At 47.2% G+C, this 19,699-nt stretch overlaps 1 protein-coding gene across 4 annotated transcripts in view; it reads left to right on the top strand.

The window, feature by feature from the left end:
• Window positions 1-2,588: 2,588 nt before the first annotated feature.
• Window positions 2,589-19,699, top strand: part of LOC148328442 (CUGBP Elav-like family member 3) — a 29,323-nt gene continuing 12,212 nt past the window's right edge. For 2 of the 4 annotated variants that reach the window (XM_088307298.1, XM_088307295.1), the window contains exons 1-5: window positions 2,589-2,975; window positions 3,083-3,238; window positions 3,453-3,484; window positions 4,322-4,602; window positions 6,510-6,592. In XM_088307298.1, the coding sequence (XP_088163424.1) occupies window positions 4,458-4,602; window positions 6,510-6,592 (228 nt within the window). In that variant the 5' untranslated portion in view covers window positions 2,589-2,975; window positions 3,083-3,238; window positions 3,453-3,484; window positions 4,322-4,457. The remainder of the gene's footprint in view (window positions 2,976-3,082; window positions 3,239-3,452; window positions 3,485-4,321; window positions 4,603-6,509; window positions 6,593-19,699) is intronic. The other 2 variants (XM_088307297.1, XM_088307296.1) reach the window with 2 other exon arrangements.

Raw genomic sequence — 19,699 nt, 5'->3', positions numbered from 1 at the left:
AAATGTTTTGCCGTGTTGAAAGCGAATCAACTCGATTGTTGCCGAACCTCAAGGAGCACATTTTGAGAAACTCGATTGTTTTGTCTCCTCTTCCTCCTCCCTGGATGGCTTCCCCCAACTGCTGGATTCTTTTCAATCAGAACCCCCAAGGAATATTTGCTTTCGTCAATAATTGTATGATGTTAAAATGCTAAGAAGTCCTTTATTTTCAAACTTTGCTTAAGTGGGCTTTTGTGAGTGTTTTTTCACACGAACAACGACTTGCGGTGGAATCCTGTTGAAGCTTTTACGACCCCCTCCCCCCTCCCAAGCCGTGTTGTGCGCGTGCGCGTGCATGGGGAAGTCCCACTCACCCGAGGCAAGTTGACAAATGTTCACTTTGGATGCCAAACGTCCTTGCCTGTTCATTTCATAACAAAATGATTCCTGTCTGCCGCTTTCCCAAATAGAAACTAAAATGGGTTGCGGGTCAATTTTTATTGGGTCGCCGATCGTCACAGTAAAATGATGCGCGCTACTTTATTGATCAGCGAGCAGCTGACGCCATTTCACGACAAAGGCTTTTTTTGTGCCAGTAAATTCAGCTCTGTCGTGACACTTCTTATCACGACTTTGTTATGGCGATCTATCTTATACTTTGCTCAGGGTGCAATCCGAATCTGAGTCTTGAGGTGGGAAAAAAAAAAGGTGACCATGACCTGCTTTCAAGTTTTTGGGACAACTTTCTATTCGCTTTCTGGCATCGTCACCGTTGAAGGCATTTTTAAAGTATGAATATTCTTCATTTGTGGTCTTCCTCGAAGTTCTGAAGTGAGCGGTTCGAAAGCCAGCTTCAGCCGATGACGTCACGCTGCCATCTCATCGATTGATGGGTGCCGGTGCTTGAGGCATGGTCATTTTTTAAGCGATCACCTGACCTGAATCCCATTGAGCATGCACTTCACTTGCTGATAACAAAATAAGTTGCAGACGCCTGCAGGCACAACTTCGGGCTTGCATTCATGACATTTCGATTTACTTTTGGACCCTTAAAATTCTTGAGCTCATGTTTGCCATCCAAGTCGCAAACAAGCAGCCACTTTACTGGATGATTTTCATCCAATGATGCTGTCCCGCTTTCTTGGCAAAGATGACAATACGAGCTTCTTTGTCGCGCGTGCGTGACTTCTTAGTGGTGTTCTCTCTTGGTCACGTGCATGGGGAGATTCCACAGCTCCGGTGGCGTGCGGCCTTCCCTGCTTGCATGCGGGCAACGTCCTCGGGCCGCTTCGTGCGGGGCTTTGCGTGTCTGTGCCTGGTACCGCCAGACGCCTCCGGTGTGGTGAGTAAACGTGTGCGCGCATGCGCGTGGTGCGTGTGGCAGGGTTGCTTGCTCACAGAGGGCACGAGGCAAGGCAGGCAGATGGTGACCTTTAGGTGTAGTAAATTACCCTGAACCCTCTGACTTCCTTTTTTCTTTTTTGCATGCACGTACACTTCAGGTTAGTTGGGCTTGCGTCGCTTCGCTCCCATTGAGTGAAACAGCACAAGCGAGTGAAAAGTAGGCCAACTCCTTCCACCTCCTCCCCTTCCGTCATGACTCGGAGTGGGCGTGAGCGTGATTTCGCTCTCCGGCGTGAGCGGCAGCTGGAGTCGGTCGTGAGCGCGTGCACGCGTGGCGTCTGGGGCGCGCATCGCAAGCGTGCGTATAGCGCACCCCCACCTCACTCCCATAATGTTTCATTCCTTCGAATGCATTAATGATCGCTACATCTCAACAGCGAGAGCACATTGAGAGGTCTAAATACGGATAATCGTGTAACCTTCAGTTTACACTTCACAATGATAATCAAGAACGCACAATACTGTGTAATAGTCCAGTTTTGGTGTTTTAGTGACTGGTTGAATTGTGATTTTTGGCTCACTCATCCTTTGAATTCAAGTTGTAAAAGTCGCCGTGACTGCTGTGAAAGAAAATTATAAAAAAAAAAAAAACAAGCTAGAGACTTTTGCACAGTTTTGCACCTAAAACAATGAGGCAAAGAGATGAGATTTGTGCCGATGTCCCCATGTTTCTTGCCCTGACTAAATATTTTGCGACAGCAGTCCTGGAACATTTCGTTTCTGATTCGCTGTCATCCTTTTCTCAAAGTGGGTCGCAACTTGGCGGGTGTCAACCTAACAGCACTTGTGAGCCTCCGTTCTAAGCTTTTACATTGTCATCAGGGCCACGATTGTCGTCGTTCGTTTTCGTCGCACTTTGTTTGTTTGCCACAGAAAGAGTAGGAAGAAAGGGAGCGTCTCGTTTCAGCACCAAGGCCAGGGCTCAAGGCAAGAACAATAGGCGTCCCCGCCGAGGCACCGTCCACAAATGTTGTGCCGAGAAATGTACGAAAACATATTCGAAAAATATGCATTTGGGATTAATTACATGATGGTGTAACACTAGATCTATTTAGTGCATTTATTTGGCGTTGGTGTGCGCGTTTCACATACCCGTGGTGCGTTTATTTTGTCTAAACGTGAACGTAATTTGTTAGCAGTTCCCGGAGCTACGTCACGAGGAGGGGGAGGGGCAGTAAGAGTGGGCGGGAGGGGGGAAGAGAGGAAACCGCACGAGGATGTGAAAGCAAAGCCAAGCGAAGCCAAGCGAAGGCAGGCGAAGGCAGCCGTCGGAGCGGGCAGACGCAAGCAGGCACGCCGGCCACACATTTTCACCGTCCAAACAAAACAAACAAAAAAAAGAAGAACCGCAACAACAAAACACAGCCGGAACAGTCACGACGAGCCTTGACTAAGAAGCTGAGGAAAAGGCCGTTTTCAATTTCTGCTCTTTTCTTTTCACGAGCAGCAATTAGTAAGCCTCCACGTCCGCCATTTAATTTGTCATCGTCAACGTCGTCTACGTGAAAACAAGCTAGCTCCAGCTAAGTTGGCGGGTTTGTTTTGTTTTTTTAATTTTTTAATTTTTTTGTTTAGTTTATTCCCCCCTTCTCGTGAGTACTTGTCAAGTGTTTGTCACTTTCAACCATTAGTTGCTTACCATTGAGTTCGTCTAGTCTGGGCTAATTTATTTATTTATTTACTTGTTTATTTGGTCAAGACACAACTTGGAGTAACCGAGGAGGATCGCGGCACAAAGAAGAGAAGAAGAGGAGCGAAGACAAGAGGGGAGCGGAGAGCAAGCAGCACACGAGAGGAAGACGAACACACGAGCATCTTTCCTTTTTGGCTCTGTGGCGAGCTTCACCTGCAAGAGGTAAGTAACTCGTTGAAACGTGGCTTTCTCCTCCACCTTCTGTGTGTGTGTGTGTGAGTGTGTGTACAATAGGAGGGAGGGGAGCGGACAAAGAGCAAAGGGAGACCCCCCCCCCCCCCCCCCCCCCCCCCGACATCCATGTTGTAACCTCCAGCTGCCTAAACAAAGAAGCCCGTCCGATGCAATCATGTTGTTCTCCTTTCTGCACTTGTAGGCATCCCCACGGCTGCTTTCTCCACCGAAAAGGTAACACACGCACGCGCACGTTTCCCACCTTGTCTCATCACTTCCCCCCCTCCCCCAAGCCACCCCACCCCCCTCCGCTCCTCATTCAGGTTCTTTTGATCGAAGGGAAACAGTGCCATTATTGTTTTTTGATTGGCTCATTAAAATTAGCATAATTGTTCAGCAGAAGCTGTGCTCGGGCTCTTTGTCATCCGGCGCGCGCACACAAATGCGACTCAATCGTGCACATTTTCAAGCTCAAGCGAGACAGAATGTGAATATTCACAAACCATTTCAACACTATAAACAAGCGCCTTGAAATAAATCATGTGTATAATGTGTAAGGTATATTTAGACATGGTTTTGCAAGCCAAAGCCCCTGTGCCCAAACTTAAAAAAAAATCCTCTTTTTATTATTTAATATGTGAAAGCTCGTGGCAATGTAGGCAAGGAGTAACAAAAAAAGAAAATAAACATTGACGTTTTGTAATAAATGTCTGGCCTTGCTGTCATGGCTGTAGAGGGACTCCAGCAAGAGGCTCAACATAGAGCCCGGGGGAACTCCAATGATGAAGTTCAATCACTCCAACTCCACAAAAGGAAGGGCCAAAAGTCTTGAATGTGAGGCAGTCAAGCAGCAGAAAAAGCCGTCGCTCCTCTGTTCACTCTCGTCTTTCTGCATTTCATTTCATTTTTTTCTTTTTTTAGTGTAATGCTCAAGCTTCTTCATTGTGTTTGAATTTATGACTCGAATACGCCGCGGGATCACAAAAAACAGAATGTGGGCCGCAACTGGCCCCCAAGCTGGACTTTGGACACCCCCGAGCGTCATAACCTATTGTATTTTCCGCCATTTAGATCCAGCAAGCGCCGGCCGCTCGTCCACTTTGGGGATACCTGCCTCTGAATTGTTTGGTCCGCAGCCCCCGTTCCCGCCCCCCCCTTCCCACAACCCCCATCCCCATCCCCACCCGCCCCGCTCCGCTCCATCCCGATGAAGGAGGCCGACGCCATCAAGCTGTTTGTGGGGCAGATTCCTCGGAATCTGGAGGAGAAGGACCTCAAGCCCATCTTTGAGCAGTTTGGCAAAATCTACGAGCTCACCGTCATAAAGGACAAATACACCGGCATGCACAAAGGTGAGTGGCGCCGTGACGGCGCGCTTGGCAGATAGATGTCGCCATGGAAACGGTCACACCTCCTTTCGCTTCCTGCAGCGTGACAGCGACAAAACCGACGCTGCGCTCTCTTATGTAAAGATGTCATGTCCGACTTGAATCCAAATACCCGCCAGGCAAACTTGAGATGAACTGTGGAAAATACACACTGTCAGAGGGGCTCTGTTGTGGGGGTGTGTGTGTGCGTGCGTGCGTGCGTGTGCGTTATGAAGCAGATTAGGCTGTATGCGCCAATCAGTGTAATGGGCCTCTAAGCCTGTGTGATACAAGAGCAAGAATCTGCTGTTTTGAGAATCCTCTCGGCCACAGTAAGCTCCTCTTAAAAGAAATGAGATGGACCCTAAGATGCTTGTGTACGTTTGTGTGTGTGTCCCTCTTGTGAACATACAGTGGAACCTTGCAAGTGGAACCTGTTACGTTTCATAGTTTAGCGCAAATGGTCGCAAGATCCACATGAAAGTCTTTTCATCGCAAAAAGTTGCTTCGGGTTCACACTTCTGTCAAGCCAACGGGAATGTGAACAGAAAAAAATATCCAAATAAAACGCATCACGAGAGCTAGGTGATAATTTTTTGAAGAAAAAGAAATCCCTGAAATGCCGCCCGGAAAAAAAAAATCTGATTTGAATCCATTTTCCACTTTCAAGCAAATGACATCATTCCGAATTTACGACGTGGCAAATGTGATCCAATTCCAAATAAAAGATAAAAATCAATTCCACGTTTCCGTTTGAAGCGCCGGCTATAGAATCGATGTACCCCAAATGACGATTTATCGATTGAAACGTTGAATTCAGACTAATTATTATTTTCCTAGTAAACAATATATTTTCTCCAACTGAACCCCCCCCAATAAAATTGTCATTTTGTTCAAAGCATGTCGGAAAAAAGCCAATTTTTCAATTTTCAAAATAAAATCCTGTGTCGCAAATGGCATTTTTGTGACCGAAATAATCATTTTACTTTCGTGAAGGACTTTGAAAAAAAATCTGAATTTTAAATTTTAGTTTTCAGAGTCAGAAAAGTAAGTTAGCAATTTTTTTTTTTTTTTTTTTAGCACCAGTAATGACTTTGAATGAATGCATTTTGTTGACGCTAACCCCCACGGGATCATCGCAAAGTGTCCACGCACCCGAAGCCGACCGAGTCCTCCGACGGCGGTCGAAAACATGGCAGCCTGTTCCGGCATGTTCCACTTTGTAACTTCCGCTGTCATCTATGATCAATTTCCCCCGCCCCCCCCTTTGTGATCGTCCTCGTCCCCGTCACGGCGTGTCGTCCTCCTTTCTTGCCATGCGTCACTTCATCCGCCTGTTCCCGGGATGCTAACCTGCTGCTAATTTTGTTGTCTTAGTGCTGGTGACAGGCGTAGTAAACGGCCGCGGCACACAGACGCAGGTACAGCTCATAGGCAAGCGGCGGGGGGGGGGGCGGGGCTGTTGTATTTGCAGTGATCGTGAGGCATGCCTAGTGGTTGGTCTATGCGGCCGGCGTAGACGTGAGTGCGTGTGCGGCGAGCCCCGCGCACACGTCTGTGGTGCTGTGGTCGTGTGTGCTGAGTCGTGCCGTGCCGTGGCGTGGCGTGGCGTGGCGTGTCCTCTGCTCTTAAGTGCATCATCATGCTCTTGTTAGGCATCGTAGCCGTGCCGTGCATGAATATTCATATGTGTAAACGCCCTCGCACAATCATTCTTGGCAGCTGACAAGTCATCAGGGAGGCAAAATCAGTGGGAGTCATTCAATGATTTCAAATGTTGTCCTCCTCCAAGAGATGCTGTACGTGTGTAGCGGTTTGATTCCGAGTGATGAATATTTGACCCCCCACCCCTTCCCGCCTTTCTTGCTCCTCACTGGTTGTCTTTGTGACAGGATGTGCGTTTCTGACGTACTGTGCGAGGGAGTCGGCGCTGAAAGCCCAGAGCGCCCTTCACGAGCAGAAAACGCTACCGGGGGTAAGTGCGCGTCACACGCCGCACCCGTCACATGCCTGCATGATGCCAACTCACCGTTTGAAAGCCGCTCCGTTCGCGTTTCAAACAAAATACGAAGAATCGGCTCCGCTTGGGACGCTGAGTGCATCGTTGGGAAGCGATGAGAGGAACTTGTTTGTTGATGGTGCGAGAAGCGAGCGAGATGTCAACATGTGGAATGATTTGGATTGGGAATGCAAAGTGTGGAACTCAATTCAGAGATTAAAGGGAAAAAAAATACGACAGTGGAATACACGACGACTGCAAATTGGTTCCCAATTTTTTTTTTTGTCTGTACGTTTCTAAACATCACGTAAACATGTATGGAGAGTGTTTAATCATTTTTGTGGATGAAATGGAGGAAATTTTGATATTGCGAAACCAAGACCAGACCAGTTTGAGTTCTGTTGTCTCTCTTATTTGTGGCTTGTTTCTAATGTAACAGCATAAAAAGTGACGTAAATGTTGCATTAATTAGGAGAGTGACATGATCCGAATTTTGGAACCGATCAACGAATTAAAAAAAAACAAACAAAATCATAAGACGGACCGACCTCTCCCGTCAATTTTAATCATTTGTACAGTCGAAACCCCGCTCGCTCGTCGTCACGGTGATTGGGACCACAGATTGGCAAAATTTGGTATTTTATGGGGGGAGGGTATTAACATTAAACCCCAAAAATTCTCTCAAAAATGGGTGCAAAATGAGGGCGGGGCAACCCGAATTAAAAAAATAAATAAAATCTTGAAAAATATTGGGAAAAAATATTGTAGCAGTTCTGCCGAGGCACCGGATTATTCATGATGGCAGCACGGAACGTTCGACAAGATTGACTTTGACGTCATGTCTTATTTTGCAGATGCGATCGATGACGTTGTTGATTGATTGCAAACGGTCGCGGATTTGACACAAAATGCAAAATTTCTGCACATCCGATTTGTCTTCAAGTCGATGATGAAACTTGAACCAACACAATCGGCGCGGTCGTAAACGTTTCTTCTGGAATGTTAAAAATGCATCGAGTTGCGCAATTTAAAAGAACACCTCGACGAGTCAGCCATTTGCAAAATAGTTGCCACTTGTTTCCGAATCGTCGATTCGTTGGCTCAGAATGAAGATAGCGATTCTCCCAAAAAGTCCATCTGCGTGCGCGAAAACGCTGGCCTAGACACATACGTGTGCACGTGTGCGTGTGCACGTGCGCTCCTGGAAGTTGAGCCGCCGTGAATGAGCGTGTGACAGAAGTGAGCAGCCAGCAGGCGTCTTTCCGTTGAGGACAAACACGCGCTCCCCCCAAGGGGGGGGGGGGGGGGGCGCGAGCATGCGTGCATCATCATGGTCGTCATCTGCGTCCGTCCGTCCGTCTGTCTCGGCCGTTAGCTGACGGTGATGGCTGCCGCCTGGAGAGTGTGATGATTGTGGCCGTTCCCCTTTGTCTCGCTCGCCGTTCATTACGATGGAGCTCGGTGACTGCCTCATACGCTGTACTTCTCTGTCACTCCCTCGCCGCTTTTTTTCTCTCTGACCTGATTTTCCCAAGCGCTTAAAAAGGGATTTTACGCCAACTGCTTGAAAGAGTTTGCATGATTTTAACCTTGATTTTCTTTTTTTTTTGTGTCTCCCGGCGCTGCGAGCGGGAGGGATGCAAAAAGCCGAGATAGTTGAGGTGGAAATTGTCGCCTTCTCTTCCCTTATCGCGAGCTATTTGCGGCACTTACCGGAGCGAACGAGCCACATGCGTTTGGGATCCCCGAGCTGCCCTCAATCTCATTTTGGCCGCGTCGTTCCGCCGCTGATCAGCGTTTGGCTTCCCGTAACTTCTCCGCAGGCAAGCGTCGCGATAACATCTCGCAGGCAAAGCGCTTGGAGCCGCAATAGAACGCTCCTGCGGGGGGAGGGGCCATATTCTCGTGCCGCATGTCAGCCCCGCTCCAAACGTCAAATACTCGTCGTTTCAAATTAGCCATCCGTCCATCCGTCCGTCTGTTTTCTTGCCGCTCACGTTCCCATCTTTGGACCGTTTAGTCCTAGTTTGGCAATGCGGGAGTACCTGAAGCGGGGAAGCCGGAAACGATATTCCGTCGCAATGAGGCACGACCTCTATGCAAATATAATTTCCCAATGGTCTGTCGCTGCCTTTGACTCATCCGTGATTCGCACCGCACGGTGAATTTCTCTTGGTTATGATTAGACGAACATCAGTCAGCCTGCCACAAAGTCAAACAAAATGATTGTCGACGACGCGCGCGCTCGTGATGAGTCGTCACCGAAACGGCACCTCCTTCCACTTTCAACAAAATTACCGACAAGACGGTATTAGCGCTAGGAATGCGCTGATGTTAGCCGTGGATGCTACGTTGATAGTGTGACTTGTTGCTGTAAAACTAAACGCGGTTCATCGCTTTTCTGTTTTGGAACATAAAATCCAGTCAAATTTGACAAGAGGTGTTTCGTTCAACTGTCGACGAGAAATGTTGCCTGATTTAAATTCCTCAGCGGTCTTCGATCGTCACGCTTTTCTAGTCTTATGCCGACGTTGTTGGCAAACTTTATTTCAGAATCAGAAATCAGAAATCCCTTTATTGTCATTGTACTCAAGTGTGCAACGAGATTAGAGAGCTCCCCTCTCCAGTGCAATACAACAATAATTCAGATAAATATATAAATGAGATAAATAAGAGAATAGTTAGTGCAATGGAAAAAGATACTGAATAGGGTATATAAAAACTCATCACGTTGATGTTCTGCAAAGTGCGGTTGGTTGTGGGGGTGTGTGGGGGTGTGAGTTTAGAATGGAGATGGAGATTTGCAATTGACGGGGTGGATATTCCAACGTAGTTTCAGCAAAGCACCCGAAATGAGTCACACCTCTTCGCTCATGCCTCCGGTGTCTGGTTTCCGATTGGTTGGTTCTTTTTTTTTTTTTTTCACTCATTCGCTGTCAGCTCACGTGAACTGGAATCACTTTTTTGACTTCGATACCCGTCAATGGCTGTGAATGAGTTCTTAATCAAATTCACGATTCAAGACAGGCCACGCACACACCCAACAAAAATCATTTCATTCATGCTCCACTTTTTAAGTTCTCCTAACAGTTTGAACAAACGTGAATCTTTTTATTTTTATTTTCAAAACTTGAGTTGACGGCTGCTCTCCGTGACCCTTAAAGTAGGCGTTCGTTTTGAATCATCGTCTCTCTCCGTCCTTCTCTTCTCTTGTAATTCGTCACTTGTGTCTACCTGCCGGGACCTTTTTTTTTTTTGTCCGGCCCGTCTGACCGGATTGAGAAGCGTTTACCCTTCTCTTCACATCTCATTCCTCGCTGGCGTCCTTTTTCGTCTCGTCCTCATTCAGCCGCGATGCTTCCCCTTTTATCTGCGTTTCCATTCAAATCTCGCTCTGTCCTCTGTTCATGTGCCGCTCTCGCTCTCTCTCTCCTGGACGCCCAATATTCTGCTCACAAGCGTCCCTTTCTTCTTTCGAATATCTCCGTGGTATCCTTTCATGCTCCTTTTTCCCTAATGTCCTTTACTCCTCTTTTTTTTCCCTCCCCTGGCTGCGCGCTCGCTCGTCCTCCTCGGATTCTCATTTCACGGTCGTTTATGGCGACCCTTCTCCTAAGTCGTCCTCTCGACGTCGCCGTGGCCCCCCCCCGCACCCTCGGTTTCATTTCCCCTCCTCTTGATTAGTTGACCCTTTTGACCGTTTCACACGAGTCCCCCCCCCCGTCGCCCCACCCAGCCTCCTCTTCTTCCGCAGCTCCACTTGTTAAGCTGCATGATTAGTTTCTCACAAACTCATTTTCATCGTCAGATCGTGCGCTCGCTGTGGGACAAGGGGGGCTGAAGTGTGTGTGTGTGTCTTCGGACCTTTACATTCCCATTTGATAAAGAGCAGCCGCACGTGGACGTGTGCGCGTTCAACGATGGCTCCATCCGAAGCAGGCTGGGAAACGAGCCAATCAGAAAGCAGGAGCTGGCCCGGTGGCCGACATCCCGCACATTCGCGTTTACTTCTGTTTAGGAAATAAAAGCACAAAGTCAGATTTTTATCTGAAAAATGAGACTGAGGCGTCTTTTTCCATATTTGATATTCCCTCGTGGATATGAAGGAGCTTGCGGACGTCTATCGGCCTCACATCGGTCCGCATTTGCTCCTCAAACTTCCGTTCAGCGAGAGTGAGAAACGAGCGACGCGAGCCTTTTTGAAAGACGGCAACTTCGGCTCGCGTGTTGTTCCGTTTTCAAAGAAACGAACCTCGGAATCAAAAGTAAAAATTGTTCTGTTCCCGTTTGTCCCAAAGAATCAAAAAAGGGGATGTGATGTCTTTTCTTAAAATTTTACGGATCAGACCACTTTTTTTTTAAGTTTTAATGAAGCTTCATTGGGGCACTTTTTTTTAATTTTTTTTAAAGCGTTTGCATTTTCTTGTTTTCACTGTCAAACATAAAAGAAATTCACTGGTGTGTATTCAAAGCAGTCATTTATTTTTTTTTCAATGCAAAACGCTTTTGACATGCTGACGGTTAGCATTGACTCTCACGGTTTTAGAATTACCAAGCATTAAAACGCAAACGGTGCAGCAACACTTGTAGACAGATAATATAACAATACTCACTGGTATCTTCATCCGGTATTTAAAAAAAAAAAACGAACATTCCACGTCTTGATGAATGAATTGGATTGCAGAATTAAATCACGTGCACAAACTGTTTGATTTGTAACGTTCCATAAGTCAGTTTTGATCAAGAAGATATTACAGACAAAACATTTTAGTTTTTGTGGGCCAAGTGGCTGGAACGAAATCATGTCTTTTAATTTCGCTATGTCAGTGTCTTGATTTGACAGCGTCATCGGTCTGACAAAACATATTTCGGTCGTTTCAAAACCATGCGGCTCACGTTCAGCAACTTTGTCCGGTCGCGCTTGCCCCGAAGGCGCCTCGCCGCCAAGTGGCATCGACTTTGCATTGCGCGCGCGCACGGCCCCCCGAGACGCACGCCAACGAAGGCGCGCACGCAATGGACATTCGGAGGCAGCAAAAGTGCGCGTCTCCATCTTCGTTCGTGGTCATCAGCTTCACTCGCGTCTTCGCCGGCTGGCTCGGTCCGCTCTCGCCCCGTCTCCATCTTTGGCGGCCCGCAGCTGCTGTGTTTCCTCTGTAATCGTTGCCTTATCGCTTGCTTTTGTTCTCGCTCTCCCTCTCTCTCTCTCTCTCTCTCTCTCCTCGCTGGCCCGTTATCACCGCGCTCATCTTTGTTCCACTTCAGACTGGCTCCACAATCGCACGTACAAACACGCGTATTGGCTTGGTCACGCTGACTTCCCCAAATCTTGGTGTAGGTGAAATTAAAGTGTGATAAGCAGCTTAGCAGGTGTGTGCTGTCATGCTTCACTGCTATCCGGGGAGCTCTCTTCTTTAATTAGAGATCGGCCTACACACACACACAAACACACACACACACCCCCACACGCACACGCACACGCACACACACGCGGCTTTGCTTCCCATGACACACTGGATGCCTGCTAAATTATTAATTTGCATCATGATTACAGCAGCCACGTCTCAATGCACTTGTGAAAATGCGCGCTTCGGAGTCGTGCTATCGATTTAAATGTGTGTCATGACGCAATTCTCATGCGGATACCTTGAAAGGCGCTCGAGGCGGGATCGTGGAAGGGATCCGTCGTGGCATCATCGATGATTTTGTGTCGTCCAAATTCCTGGAGGAAGTGCTAAACAATGACTCGTGCCAGTTGTCTTCCGAGTTGTTGTCGTTTGAAAACAAAATCAATAAATAATAGAGGAGAGCGGCTGCATTTGTTTTTTGGAACTGGAACATTTGAAGATCGCCGATTACGAAAATGAACCCGATCACAAGTTGCAGTTGGGGGGGAAAAAAATATTATTATTTATTTATTTATTTCTTGCCACTCCCAGCTGAAGTTGCCTGTCACAACAAACCGGAGACAAAGAAATCAATCGTGTGCGTCTAAACCAAGCACAGAAATGAGGTTTGCTCGCTTCACAAGTTTATTGATGAGCTATCGGTAGCATCTAAGCGGCGGTTTTACAATTAGAGAAAGGCAAGAACCAATGACGGGTATCGTATCGGGTTGATACCCAAGTTATTTCACGATATGGGGCAGTCGTGGAGGCCGCCGATACTTAAGGCAACGGTGCCGCAACACATTTACAAACAACACTCGCATGCATATAGTCTTTATCCTCCGCATAGAACAACGAATGCCGTACTGAAAACTGAGAGAGGAGCCGAGGCTCCAGCGCAGATCTCATAGAATCGAAATCTCTCCTTAAAAGACGCCCGCTACCCGTTGAGCTGACGATTTGCTGACGTGCGGAAAGGACGAGTTTCAAACTTCAATGTTCAAGTTGCAAACGCTTCTTCGTCTTTTTGCGCGCGGACTCGACGACGCCCGTCCGGCGGCCTCCCGACGGGCCAAAGCTCTGATGAGCAATTATCCACCCGGGCCAACTTTGTGGGCTCATTCTGCATATTTCTGCGGTCAGCAGCACTGTTTACTATTCCCCTTCACTGCTTACTGCTGCACTTTCAATTTGCAACACAACACAAGCATGCTTCCTCTCGTTCATTTTCTCTCTCCTCCTCCTCCTCTGCCTCTATCTCTCCCCGCCTGATGGGGTTTGTGATGTGTATCGCTCCCCCCGCCTGATTCTCTATTTTTATCTCCGCTGTGTGTGGGACGGGAAGGGAGTAGGGGGACAAATGTAGAAGTGTGTGTGTGTGTGTTGTGAGTAGAAAGAAAGAGGCGGAGCTAGAGTTTGTGATAAAGAGGAGGCATGCAGAGCGAGGGGGTGGGGATTGTGGGGGGTGGGGAGGAGAGGAGGGGGGGGGCGGTTGTGTACAGCTAAAACCGATAGGGATTTAGGCTGTTTGTTTTCAACAAAAGTCTTTCGTGTTTGTGTGTGCGTGTGCTTGAGCGCGCGTGTGTGTGTGTGTGCTAAGCGAAAACGAGCGCCCGCCTCATATTTCACCACAAAAATGAGGCAGAATCTAATCATAGGCTCATAAAAATATGACCCCAGAGAGCACCTGCCTCTTTAGGAGACACACACACACACACACACACACCCCTCCATACATCCAGACATGCTCCTTCTCACACACGCGCACGCACGCACATCTCTACTCAGCGAGCAACATTTGCCTCTCAGCACGCAATGAGCTGGATCCAATTTTTTTTTCTTTTCTTTTTTTTTTCTCTGCCGATCGTGCGTCCGTCAGATGCCGAACCCGAAAGTTGCTGTAACGACGATGTCTGACGAGGCGCCTCCAGGCACTGTCACGAGCCCCTTTTACTTTTAAGTTTTTCATGCGCACGTTGCGTATTCGGCACCCGAGTTTGTTAGAATGCAAACTTTCCTTCGAGCCGCTTTTATTGCGATGTTTTGGGGGTTTCTTTTCACAAAACGGAAATTGTTATTTTTTTTCTATCATTGCACAATAAGTACGATGGAGCTTTAGGAACAAAAAAGAAGTTGCAATGTTAAGAATCAAGTCAGATTTTGATGAGAACGTTTAACAATGTACGTCACTGTCTCGTGAGGTTGTAATTAGAAGCCGAAGAATTTCTTGATTAATTAATCGATCATCTAATTCATCGACAACCTTTCAGAGACATGAACATAAAGTTATTAAAGTCGTCTGAATGCGAGAGTGAATATTCAAATGAGACGTTTGCAAACTTCTGCTTTTCCTTTCGAATGCTGATCAATGATCAAGATTTTTGCCGCATTTTCTGACATGTTGAAGACCAAAACAGCAACACAATCGTCATCCATTTATGTTTGTGCTTTTTGTGCAATGCCAGTTTATTTATTTTTTTAGATTGAAACAAAATGACACGTTTCGGTGATTAATAAAAAAATGAATTGACCCATCATCAAAATAATTATTAGTTGCAGCCGCTTATGAGAATGTTGTTGTCTCGTGAGGAAACTGTTACAATTAAGTTGAAATAAAAAAGAATAAAATATTGCAGGTCTATAAATTGTATTGCCTTTCATTTGAAAAAAGAAGAGTTGTAACATTAATTTGCATTGTTCCAAAAATAAATCTGAGTAAAAAAGTTAAACATTTACTCAAACAGAGATCATAAAAATCAATTGTCATGCAAAAGAATCAAGATTGAAAAAAAAAAAAACATTCTTGAAAGCCAAGCATCAAATTTCAAGTCAACATTTTAACGATCCAAAATTCCCAAAAGTGTGAGACCAGCCGCTGCTCGCTCCCGAAACACCCGCCTCCTCCTCTTTGTCGTCTTCCGACTTTTTTTTTTTCTTCTCAATAATACGACGTCAAATTGTGACTTTGATCTTTGCTTTGAACTCGGCGTTTGGTCATTGTTGAGCTTTCGAGCGCTTGCTTGGCTCGTTTGTCGGCGTCCCATTCAAATGGAGCGCTGCAACCTTGACAGATGTCTCGGCCACTTGAGCAGGCTTAGCTCCAAACGCGCGCGCACACACACGCGCCGCACATTGGCAATATCCCGTCCTCCTTTCACTTTCAGTCGAGAACATTCACGCCCATTTTACGACGTCACCGGGTGACGACGTTGACGATGGAACGACCACGTTTGCGTCATGTAGCGCGTTCCTGTCACGGTTGTTTGAGTTCATGAAAATGAAATTAGTAAAAGGGTTGAAATGGAAAAAAAGAAAAAAAAATCAGTTGACCGAATGACTCAAGCTAAAATGTCGTTTTTCTTTTTCTTGGGCAATTAATTTCATTCGTGAGCTTTCGCAGTTAATGTGAAATTGATTCGTTTCGGTTCCGCCCGTTTTACGCCAGCTGTACTCGTGGTCGGTCGTACTCCAAAAAGGTTGAACACTTGTTTGGGAATTCAAGATTCCTCATCGGCGAACGGTCTTCCTGTCCGTTGTCGGGTTGCTCGATGCGGTCGAGGTCCTTCGGTGGCCTGTGAGCCTGCTCATGACGTCACGCTTCCATCGCGTTTCTCAATTCGATTTCTTTGCCGCTGTGGTTTTTAACTACTGGCTGTTCAATTTGCATATTTTGATTTGCTAAATAAAAAAAATAAAATAAAAAGCTGCATTACTGTCACACTGGCGCGGCCGCTCCGACGTCACTTCCGCCTATTGCCGAAAAGCCGCTGCCGCAACAGCGGTGGAACGTTGACGTTTCTCACGCCCAACTTGCAACAATGTCGTAATTCAGATTGTATCAATTTAACGTCCGTATTTGGTGTGGAATATTTCTTCTTAAAACATTTCCATGTTTTCTGATTCCCAAAGCAACGGAACATTGACATGACGTCTTCGATAGGCACGCACGACACCGAAGGATGATCCTCGCAAAAGTAGCAGGAAATCTACTTCATTTTTATTATTATTTAGTAACTCCGAATATGCAAATGCAAGAAACAGGGGTGACAAACATGGAGGCAAAGAAATATATTACAAAAATATATTAGAATGCGTGATGTCATCACCAACCCGACTAGTACCGTCCGTTTGAAACTGCCCGTATTTAACAAAAAAAACTAAGAATAAAACTAATTAAAAAAAAACAAAGCATTAAAAAAAATTATAAAAACTCACAAAACTCTAAAAATGAATGAAACTAAACTGAATCTGAAAAATGGAATAAAAATCTAACCATCAATAAAAATCAAAAGCAATTTGTTCAAGTGTGTCGGATGCTAATATTTGCAAATGGGCAGACCAAATGAGGAAGAGTGAATGGAACGTGCAAACTCATCAGATTGAAAAAAAAAATAAAAAGGAGGGGAGGGCGTGCGTTTCAGAGCAGTGTGGGTCATGAAGAGGTTTGGCATGAATAGCGGCTGTGGGGGGGGTCGTCGGGTGAGACGGGGCGGAGGAAGACAGACAAAAGTTTGCCATAATGAGCGTGGAGGAGGTGCCGGCGTGCAAGAATGGCGTCTCGGGAGGTGGCGGCGCTGGCGGGGTGACGTCTGGGCGCACTTGTGTCACTTTGGGACAAAGACATCTGTCACGGGCGCCGCGCGTACGCGTGCACGTGATTAGGCGACTCGGGTGGCACCTGGGCGGCGACCCGTTCGATCAGGTCGGCTCTCCCAATCCGCCGCCGGCGTAATTGCCTTTTCGCTGCGGCTTCAGCCGAACGCGCACGCTGTCATGTGGCGCTCGGCCTTGTCGCGCTTCATGGGAACGTCGGTGCGCTTCGTCTCGGTACGAGTCGGCTACGTTGGTTGAGAGACAAAGCCGAGGAGAGTGCAGCTTCACTTTTCGTGTTCACAAAGTGCAGTGGCGGGCCGTGCACAACACACCTGGGCCTTCAGTGAAGTCCTACTTTGTCCGAAACTCTCACCGAAAAATATAATATGACATCAATGTGAAGAATATGATCATGATTTCTTGATTTTATGTTCGGCCAGCGGAGAAGACCTTGAAGGCCTTGACCGCCCGCCACTGGCAAAGTGACAAGTTAAAAGTTGACCGAAATGTTAGTCTGTCAAAATCTGGTTGGTTTCAAGAGCGCAAAATTCATGAGCTGACTTCACTTGTGTAGAAATCCAAATGTGCACCACCAAAAAACAAAACAAAAAACAAACGCAACTTCCGTCTCCCAAATGAATCTAATGCAAAATGACAAAATTCGACATTATTTTTTTCCCCGCTTTTTCAACTTGCTGAACGTGTCGCTGGCGCTGCCCTGCATGTCATCTCATTTTTAAAATTTTTTTTTTGCAATCATGAATTTGTATGGATTTGAGCAGCCTTTTTAATTCTCCACCTCATTTCCCAAAGGACTTAGACTCCCCGAAATAGAAAGAAGCACCAAGTGCACAGGTCTAACATTTATCCGCGATAGTCCTGCTGGATTATGCGCCGCTAAATCCAAAGGATCAAATTTCACTGAGTGCTCCGCTCGCCTCGCGCAGGATGCTCTGACAAAAACACACGTATACACAATTATACAAATCAACAAGGTGGTTAGTTCTGCTTTATGCGTGCTTTCACAGCATTATTGGTCGGCGGGGGGGTGAGATGGGGGGTGGGGGGGGCGTGATTGTGACATGAAAATTGGAGACTCTGATGAAGGTTTAACGGCTACATCGAGAACGCAAATCCTCAGGTGTGAAAAGCCGACGTTAGCAGGCGACGGTTGCCAGGCGATGGGGCTGAGCGAGATGCCTGGTTGCTAGGCAACCTGGGGATGCAAAGCCCAATGTGATGATGATAGCGGGAGGAAGAGGAACTGCTCTGCCTTTCTTTTCGTCCAGCTGTGAAGGCGCCGTTGTAAACAGTGGCGCCGCACGCGCAACGCCGGTTTGCGCGCCGCATGAGGCCGCAAAGGCATCGAACAAAATCAACTTTGCACGTTTTCACATCTCCTCAGTGGACAGAATGATATAAAAAACAAAGTAATCGTTCCCATTCACGAAAGGCCACCAAACGCATTGACTAGCGCCGCCTGTGGCATGGAGGGGTACTACATCTGACGCATGCGCAGAAGGTCCCAAGTCGTTGGCGTCTCCGTCGGCTTTTGCGGTGTGTTCTTTGGTCATTTTCCGGTCCGACGTGTCGACTTCGAGGCCGACGCGACCGTTGGCCGCGAATGTCGATGTCGGATTGGTGCGGCGAGGCCTGAAAAGTGAGGATGTTGCATTCCGAATTCAACACTCGCTGTTGTCATGTGTGCGGCCTTCAAGCTAACAATCCGCTCTAAATATATGGCAAGTGCGAGGACAAATGCGTGCAAGCGGCGTGTTAATTAACAAGCGAGACTTTCTTCAAGTGTTTTTGCAGCTCCATATGGGGAATGTTAAAAAAAAAAGAAAATCCGTCATCTGTTCGCAGAAGGCAAAGTAACGACGCCGCGCGTCATTACGGCGTAAATGTCGACAGAGGGCCTGAGCGAAAAACTGCCTCTGGTCTCGAGACGTTCTCGGACTTGTTCTTCTGTTGCGACACAAACAGGCGGCCGAGGCGGTGGCGCCCGATTTCGTTTTCGCTCAACTCACGAGGCTCCACATCATGAATTTGTCTGGCTGCTGGGCACGCTCGCAATCGCGGCGAGGAGAGGAGGGGAGGGGAGGGTATTGCGAGGCAGAAAGAGAGAGCGAGGAGAATGGAAGGAAAAGAACCTGCAGGGATGGCGATGATGGCGGCAGGCAAACATTTGGCGGCTTTGGCCTCAAAAGTGGAGATGAGGCAAAAAAAAATCAGGGAGCATCAAAATACTTCTGCTAAATGGACACATGAAAGTGAGCTAAGAGGCAGGGGGGATTGGGGGGGGGTGTGTACTTAACATATGCACCAAAAATAATTGTCTGTTCTCATGCTGTGCACTGTAATCACTTTCATCATTCATTTTTTCGCGAGGATATTGCCCTCCAGCGTTTTGCCAGCAAAACACAATCAATGCAAATATGTAAATGATTTAACACTGTCATTTAATCCATGTTCCAAATCGCCCGAGTACACGCACACACACAAACGGTCCCCTCCTCTCTGGATGTGGGGCAATGGTTCGTTCCGCTGATTTTGCATAGGCGGGGGAGGGAGTGTAAGACGATTTGATTGGATAATCCAAGGATTTAATATCCCCTAATCCTGGCACAATCCTCCGTGCATTACTGAAGGGAGGAAGATTAACTGTATGTGTAGAGGATGTGTTTCTGCGCGCGTGTTCTGTGTGAGTGACTGCCTCTTGCGAGTGTGTCACCATTTTTTATTTTTATTTTTTTGGAGGCGGCACGGCATGCAAATGGAAGTGCCTTTGCATGCCGGGCCCTTCCTCGCTCACTCACTCGTGCGTGCGTGACGACGTGCCAGCCAGACGCTTAAGAGGCCATCATATATCACATACATCTCAAGCATGCGCACGCCACTGCTCACATAACGACTCGCAATCCCTCGCACGTGCACGTATGCCACGCCCCCCTTCCCCCTCCCCAAATGAAAACAACAAAACAACATGCAGATGGTTCCTGTTAATGAAGTCTTAATTGGAACGTGAGTAATGAGAGGGTCATCCGACTTGAAAGCGGCGCGTGTGCGGCAACGACCGAGTGCAGCACGTCACTCATCTCGA

This window comes from Idiotropiscis lumnitzeri, chromosome 10, assembly GCF_059441095.1.
Source record: "Idiotropiscis lumnitzeri isolate Australia: NSW breed Sydney's pygmy pipehorse chromosome 10, RoL_Ilum_1.0, whole genome shotgun sequence".
Taxonomy (NCBI): Eukaryota; Metazoa; Chordata; class Actinopteri; order Syngnathiformes; family Syngnathidae; genus Idiotropiscis; species Idiotropiscis lumnitzeri.
This window is presented reverse-complemented; position numbering and strand designations above follow the sequence as displayed.